This window comes from Medicago truncatula, chromosome 8 (assembly GCF_003473485.1).
Source record: "Medicago truncatula cultivar Jemalong A17 chromosome 8, MtrunA17r5.0-ANR, whole genome shotgun sequence".
Taxonomy (NCBI): domain Eukaryota; kingdom Viridiplantae; phylum Streptophyta; class Magnoliopsida; order Fabales; family Fabaceae; genus Medicago; species Medicago truncatula.
The window spans coordinates 4,575,235-4,583,684 of NC_053049.1; the positions used below are offsets into that span (position 1 = coordinate 4,575,235).

The 8,450-nt window shown below is 31.3% G+C and overlaps 1 protein-coding gene across 1 annotated transcript; it reads left to right on the forward strand.

Annotated features, from left to right (window-relative positions):
• Window positions 1–1,683: 1,683 nt before the first annotated feature.
• On the forward strand, window positions 1,684–6,806 carry LOC11425516 (probable LRR receptor-like serine/threonine-protein kinase At1g05700). Its single transcript, XM_003627014.4, has 13 exons — window positions 1,684–1,806; window positions 1,911–2,454; window positions 2,554–3,026; window positions 3,408–3,546; window positions 3,638–3,709; window positions 3,824–3,895; window positions 3,990–4,070; window positions 4,248–4,399; window positions 4,777–5,000; window positions 5,116–5,242; window positions 5,668–5,730; window positions 5,803–5,989; window positions 6,261–6,806. Exons 1-13 carry the CDS (start codon window positions 1,704–1,706, stop codon window positions 6,667–6,669), a joined length of 2,646 nt encoding a protein of 881 aa, XP_003627062.3. The 5' UTR covers window positions 1,684–1,703; the 3' UTR covers window positions 6,670–6,806.
• The last annotated feature ends 1,644 nt before the right edge of the window (window positions 6,807–8,450 follow it).

Here is an 8,450-nt window from a genome sequence, read left to right on the forward strand (position 1 = left end):
TCTGCAAATAGGATGTGGATCGATCGATGAAGTCAACACTGCTTGTTCTCATTTAGAAATGTGCTAGAAAATTATAAAATAACTTGAATATGAGCATCGTTCCTAATTACTTTTTATTAGTTTTATTATTATTAGAGATTATCTACGTGTGAGTGTGTGACAGGTTGATTACTTAATATTAAGCAACACATTTTGTCAAAAAGAAGTTACATCTGAAATCAACTAGAAAATAAATAATTATAATTACACCATTGAATTAGTAAATTATGCATGAATATGTATGGCTTACTTGTAAATTACACTATTTAATTAGTAAAATATGCATGAATTATAAATTATTGTGAAAGTCACTCGATAGTTGCTGATTATATTAATCATCCAATGGTTTGTTGTTTAAGAATTTGCCAATGTTTTTCCTCAAAAGAAAAAGAAAAGAAAAGAATTTGTCACTGCTTGAGTACAAAACAAAGAATTTGTCATTGGAGATGTTCATAAAATCTACTCTCGATCTCCATCCCATGTAAAAGACGATAATCATAAATTTAAAATAATAATAAATAACTAATTTACAAAATTATTTTTATTACACATTGAATATTATTAACTATTATCACATTTATAGAGCGAATAATATTGACTTGGAGTAGTTAAAAAGTATAATTTTGAGGCAAAATTATATAATAAAATAAAAAATATGACACTTATTTTGAGATATTTTCTTTTTTCAGTTAACTAACCCGCGTAATTATGATAAGCGCATCGAGGTAGGTCTTCCTGTCTTAGATCATTTGAGTCTGCTACATAATTAATTCTCGAGTTGACAACATGATATCCATATTGTAAATGGGCGACTCCTAAAAGTCGAATCGAAATTCTTTACTTGAAGAGAGTCATGTTATCAACCATCCCAAAACCAAATTGTTTCGGCATATTAATATCGATTCATTAAGGGTCTGTTTGTTTCAACTGATAGAGTGAGGAAAGATTCTGAGTGGAGAGAAAGAAAGTGGAAAGGAGAGGTTTCCATAGTTTGGAACACCATAGAAAGGTATAGGAAAGAAGCATCTTTGATGGGGCCCAAACATAAATTGTTTCCGCGCTGGGTTGGACAGAAAGTGGAGAAGAAACCCATTTATAACATGAAAAGTCACAAATACCCTTACTTTATTACTTTTATAATTTTCATTCTTTTTTTTTTAATTTCCGGCGTTTGTTTTTAAGTGAGTGGCGTTTTTGTGTGTCAGGTTTTAATAACTTTTTTCTTACTATTCCTATTTTCTTATTTTTGGCATTATTTTTTCTTTGGTACATTTTTTTGGTATAACATATATATTAATATAAGTAAATACATATCAATTTAATATGTGGATAGTTATGTAATTTACTAAATCTAACATTTTTTATTTTAATTTTTTTATCTTTCTTTCCTTTCTCTTTCTCTTATACCAAACAACTAATAAAATCATCTCACTTTCTACTCTCATTCCTTCCGTTCACAATCTTTTTTTTCACTTTCTTTCCTCCTACTTTCTTTGATCAACCAAACATAGCCTAAGTGTTTCCTCTATGTTGGGATAATTACCTCCATTTCTTAGACTAGGTAAATCATTGAGTTTAATATATATATAGGGAATGTGACTCAGCAGTATAAATTCTTCAATGTATAGCATTAGCACTCATCATTCATTAATTGTATATTCCTAATGAAGCAAAAATTGATAGGAATGTTACTGCCTTTGCATTTTCTTTCAGTATTGTTTGGTGTCCTTACTACTTTGGTTTTGGTACAAGCTCAGGATCAATCAGGTTTGTCAAATGAATTTGTATACAGCTGCTTTATATATGTCACATATTTGTTACAAATAATTATTCTAGTTGAAGTTATCTTAATATGTTCCTACATATATCAGGATTCATTAGCATAGATTGCGGTCTACCTCAAAAATCGAGCTATTCTGAGACGAGCACAGGCATAAGTTACATTTCAGATGCCAAATTCATAGACAGTGGTGTAAGTAAGAGGATACTACCTACAAGCAATACTGTTCTACAGCAACTGGAATATGTGAGGAGCTTTCCCAGTGGAGTGAAAAATTGTTACAAAATAGATGTAACCAATGGTACCAAATATTTAATCAGAGCTTCTTTCTATTATGGAAACTACGATGATTTAAATGAGCCACCACAATTTGATCTTCATTTTGGACCTAATGTTTGGGATACAGTAAAGTTCACAAATTTATCACGCATGACAATCAAGGAGATCATATACACTCCATCACTAGATTACATACAACCATGTCTTGTTAACACAGGCAAAGGGACTCCGTTCATTTCAGCCATAGAATTGAGGACTTTGGATAATAAAGCTTATGTCACATACGCAGCTAAATCATCAGTATTATCATACTTCTTTCGATTTGATTTAGGTTCCATCACAAACTTAGAATACAGGTAAGATGGAGTCTGCTAGTAGCAGCACATTGATTAGCTAACTTTGATATTTATGTAAATAATTAACTGATATTTTTTTTGTTCATGTACAAACAACAGGTACAAAGATGATGTTTTAGATCGCATCTGGTATGCTTTTGAATGGAATGAGATGAAACGAATAAGCACCAAAGATGATATATTAATTCAGAATATTTATAAACCACCAGCAGTTGTGATGAGCACTGCTGTTACACCAGTAAATGCCAGTGCTCCTATACAATTTAGTTTCGATGCAGTTAATGTAAATGACCAATACTACATATATTTGCACATTACTGAATTTGAAAATCTGGCAGCAAATGAAAGTAGATCATTCAATATCACAGTGAATGGAATCCTTATGTACGGACCTGAGATACCTGTATACCGGTCAGTAGATAGCATATTCAGTACAATACCTTTGACTGGAGCGACAAAGTATATATTTACCCTTTCCAAGACAGATAATTCAACCCTTCCACCCATCCTGAATGCCGTTGAGGTTTATAAAGTAAAAAATTTCTCACAATCAGAAACTCAACAGGATGATGGTAAGCGACTTTAGTGTAGTTTAAAAGCATACTACCTCCTAAATAGAGGATCCTCTTGATATGTTTTCAACTGCATTAATTATTTCTTTACCAACATACCCTTAATTATCTTACATCTTTTTCTGCAATCTGTATAAAATTACTACGATGAAAAGATAAACTGATTCTCTCTCCTGGAGGCTAAACTTCTAAAACAATATTAAAAATCAACAAATTTGTAAATATTACTATCAACTTGCTTAATTCCCGTGATTTACTCAACGAGCTCCTATATTTAGGGATGAATATAGTATATGACTCTTAGTGTCACTTCTGGTGTAAAGTAATGTGCAAATTGGCTTGAAGTCTTTTTGAACAATTTTTTTGAATACGAAATACTAGTTGATACTATGAGAAACATCAAGAAGGCCTATGGGGTGGCTAGAAATTGGCAGGGAGATCCATGTGGTCCAGTAAACTATATGTGGGAAGGCCTAAACTGCAGTCTTGATGGCAATAACATCCCAAGAATCACATCTTTGTAAGTTTACAATCCCTTAAATAAATCATATGCATAAATTCAAAAACTTCAAGTATCCTCTAATGTTATATATATTTGGAAATACAACCAGGAATTTGTCTTCAAGTGGATTGACAGGAGAGATATCATCTTCCATATCAAAGCTCACTATGTTACAGTACTTGTGAGTTCCTAATCTCATTTGGTTAAATGATAAAACCAAATCTAAATTATTTTCTTTCAGGGATTTATTAGAGATTCAAAATTGTAACTCAGCATTTAAATTGCTTTCTTTCAGGGATTTATCAAACAATAGCTTAAATGGTTCTTTACCTGATTTTCTGATGCAACTGCGTTCACTAAAAGTCTTGTAAGTCCTATGTTGATCCATCAAATGTAAATTGATTTATTATTAGTATAAAAAATAAAATAAAAAGTGTCATGTATTTTTCCTTTCATGGCAGAAACCTGGGGAAGAACAACCTTACGGGGTTAGTTCCAAGTGGACTTCTTGAGAGATCAAAAACAGGTTCATTATCACTGAGGTATCCTCATACTCAAAGCTATATTAATTCACATTATATTCAAGAAAACGACAGATTTTCTTCCTGTTATGTTAATAATAAGTTCGGCAAAGATAATTGAGTTTTCTTCCTCCTAATATCAACATTGTTTCACTCATGATATGACAATTAAGATACAAGCACCTTTGATTTTTTCAGCGTGGATGATGATAACCTTGATCCTTGTATGACGGAATCTTGCAAAAAGAAGAACATTGCTGTACCACTTGTTGCATCGTTTTCAGCATTAGCTGTAATCCTTTTGATTTCTCTAGGATTTTGGCTATTCAGAAAACAAAAAAGACAAAAAGGTACTTCTCAGAGGAGTAGTGTATTAATCCATTGGTTTGAATGCATACCTTATAGGTTGTATTAATCACACCTAATACACAAAAAGTGTTTATTTATGATGCCATATTGCGTCCACATCCACAATTTAAATCCACTGTTGCTATACTAATTCTTCATGTTTCATGTCTTATAAACGAATTCTATATTTTGTCATTAAAACGAAGTATTTATTTATGAAATCATATTTTTCTCATAACATGAATTAGAGTCGACTCTCCATAAAACTTTAGCTATATTGTGTTTTATTCTTGTGTCATCTAGTGTAAATCTGATATTGCTTTTCTGCCACATTTTTCACACATCCTTGCATATTTTCATTCAATTTTATTTATCACAGCTGTAGTTACGCCTTCAAATTCTAAGAAAAGGAGTTCAATGAAATCAAAACATCAAAAATTCAGTTACACTGAAATTGTCAATATTACCGATAACTTCAAAACTATTATTGGAGAAGGAGGATTTGGAAAAGTTTACTTTGGCACTCTACAAGACCAAACTCAAGTCGCTGTTAAGCGGCTTTCACCATCATCGATGCAAGGTTATAATGAATTTCAATCAGAGGTTAGACACAACATTGAAGTTAAAAAACAACATATTTAATTTTTATTTAAGTAATAAATAGATTGCTGCATTATTTTCACAGTTAACTTTGGTAGAGATAAAATTTAAAATGCAGGCACAACTTCTAATGATTGTTCATCATAGAAATTTGGTCTCTCTCCTTGGATACTGTGATGAAACTGAAATCAAAGCATTGATTTATGAATACATGGCCAAAGGAAATCTCCAACAACATTTGTTAGGTAATTTCTATTTTATCAGTGGTGTCAACATCCATAATAGATTTACTACTTCCACTTTATGTACATTTTAAAGGTTAACATGCAAAGAATATTTTTTCATCAATTAAATTGATTAAACATTAGCAGAGGTAGAATATATGCAATAGTTTATATTATTATGATTACAGGGATTGCTTTAAAATTTTTTGGGGAAGGAGGAATCATTATTAATAAGGATACACCAACAAACATTTTACAAGTGTCTTATATGAGATTTGAAGTCTGTCCTTTGACAATACAAAGTCAAGCTCTTACGTACCGCTAAGTTGACATCTTATGGACAAGGATTATGAATAATGCAGGGTGTAGGGCAAGAGTAATTGATTTTTCCTATGCTTTAATTTTAAATGCTTAGAATTTTAAGACTTATGTTTGTTCCCATGCAGTGGAAAATTCGAATATCTTAAATTGGAATGAGAGGCTTAACATTGCAGTTGACGCAGCACAAGGTAATGTATTGTTTATGACAGAATTTGTCTTGCATTGTGCACACTTACATTGCCCTTAGTGTGAATTTTCAGGATTGGATTATCTGCATAATGGATGCAAACCACCGATCATGCATAGAGATTTGAAGCCTTCAAACATACTACTTGATGAGAACCTGAATGCAAAGATTGCTGATTTTGGTCTAAGTAAAGCTTTTGGTAACGATGATGATTCTCATATATCCACACGCCCTGCTGGTACATTTGGCTACGTTGATCCGTAAGTGTAATATAAAAAAATCAAATTCGATTCACCAGATTTTAATATTTTTTGTAGCAATTACTTCACACAAATATCCATTTCAAGTAAAGGATTTCATGACTTTGAAACAAATTGTAAAGTTACATGATAGATAGTGTAGTTTTTTGTTTTGTTTTTACACATACTACTATTTCATTTGGTTTATAATTTGTATAATAATGAAAAGTAAAGAAGAAATACACAAGTTTAAGTATCACTTATACATCTTATTTGTTTCCTTTCTTAATAGATTTCAGATACCAGGAAACACAAATAAGAAAAATGATATCTATAGCTTTGGTATAATTCTATTTGTGTTGATCACCGGGAAGAAAGCACTAGTGAGAGAATCTGGAGAAAGCATTCACATACTTCAATGGGTTATTCCTATTGTTAAAAGAGGAGATATTCAAAACATTGTTGATAAGAAGTTGCAGGGTGAATTCAACATCAGTTCTGCATGGAAAGTTGTTGAGATAGCCATGTCATGCATTTCACAAACTGTATCTGAAAGGCCAGACATAAGCCAAATATTGGCAGAGCTAAAGGAATGTCTCTCTTTGGACATGGTTCAGAGTAATAATGGAAGTATGAGAGCTAGAGATGAATTGGTTTCTATTGCGCTACATGTTTCAGAAACCACTATTTTAGCTAGATAAGCACCATTTATAATGATATTTTTTCCTATATTGAATGTCACTCCAAATGTCCTAGAACATTAGTCCTTGTTGTATAATATACAATAACTTGTATCATGGAAGTTTTCTCGGAATAAAAAATTGTGTGTCTAATACTATAATTTGAGTGATGCTTATTTACAAGCACTAGTTTTGTCCTAAACTATCAGGAAGAATAATGAGCTTGTAAAGATAATTAAATTGTTAGTTGTTACTCTAAAAACCAAAATTTGATCAGTGCACATATTTTACTAATTGTATGCTAACTTATTATGTCACAAGGCTGACTGATATCCTAATTCCTGAAAAAATTTCTTTAGTAGTTACCAAATTTTGAATTAAGAGTTTTTGGAAACAAGAGAATCAATACATGAAAAGATAAAAGGTGTAGCCAGTACTGCAGAGAGGCAGAGTGGCTGCAGTGACAAGTGCCAAATAATTGTCTATCAGTAATAAACTGTCACAAGTACCAAATAATTTCCTATTTGGTATCCTCTTAGTTCCATTTATGCATATGTTGTATTTCAAAAGAGCTATAACATGTCTGTGTTTTACATTTTTAACAGCGTTTATGTTGAAACGCTATTAAATTTGCGCTATTAAAAACCAAAATTGTAGTAGTGAAACCACGTATTACAATCTACAACAAGGTTCTAGAAGATGTGGTTGTTTCCTTGGAATATTTTCATCTATTACAAACTTGCTAGTTAAATAGGGTCTGTTGGCCAAATGAAAAGGAATCCAATCATTCAACATTCAATTTTCTCTAAATTCTTTGCAATTTTGTACTTGACTCACAACTCACATCAATATAAATCATTCTTATATTGAGTTCCCTACTCTGAGTTGGGACCTGAATATCCAAATCCAATCTCAATTGGTATCACCTTCGATCCTGATCACAATACGATATAATTGAGATTTTGTGATATTTTTGTCATGAAAAATGTTACTAATTATATTTAGCATCATTTGACAACTTTTAAACAAAACCTATGTTACTAAAGAGTTTCAGTAACAATTGTTTGTATTATTAGTATCAATTAAAAAATGTTACTTGTTTTTGTTTTTATTATCTTTATTAGTAACAATTAAAAGATGCCGCCTATTTATAATTTTTGCAGACATGTGCATATTTATAGTTTTTGGCATTTTGCTTAGACTTCATCAAGATTTTTTTAAAAACTCTAATTTGAACTAACCAAAAATTGAAGATCAACTTATTTAGATGAAACTTGAGGAAGAGCACGTTCCAAAGTCATATGCTTCCCCTGCTTATTAAAGAAAAAAAAGAGAGTCTATGACTCCCTATCCTCTAGATGGAAAAACGAGAAAAGAATTAACCAAAACCAAACTTTAAAGTAAGATGTGATTTTTTTAAAGAAAAACAAAGGTGATTAATGATACTTCAATACTTCAGTTGAAGAGAAACATATATGAATTTTATAAAAAGAGGCAATCCTACATCTTCTTTTGTTTGGTCTTATGCCTCTCTTTAGGTATATGATGGACTTTTTTATTTTGTAGTTACGTTGACTATTTTCTATTTTCATTTTATAATTTTTTTGACAGAAATATTGTTGTGATAATATTGATACATATTATCAATATCAAAAACTTGTTGTAAATAGATGGAATCATATTAAGTTGACATGTTTGCTTGTACGAGTGGGTATGCGTAGGAGAAAATAAGAGAAACATGCATGTGTGGATTTGACTGAGGTTTCTCTACTTGTAGGATTTGGGCCTTTGTGTGGGACATA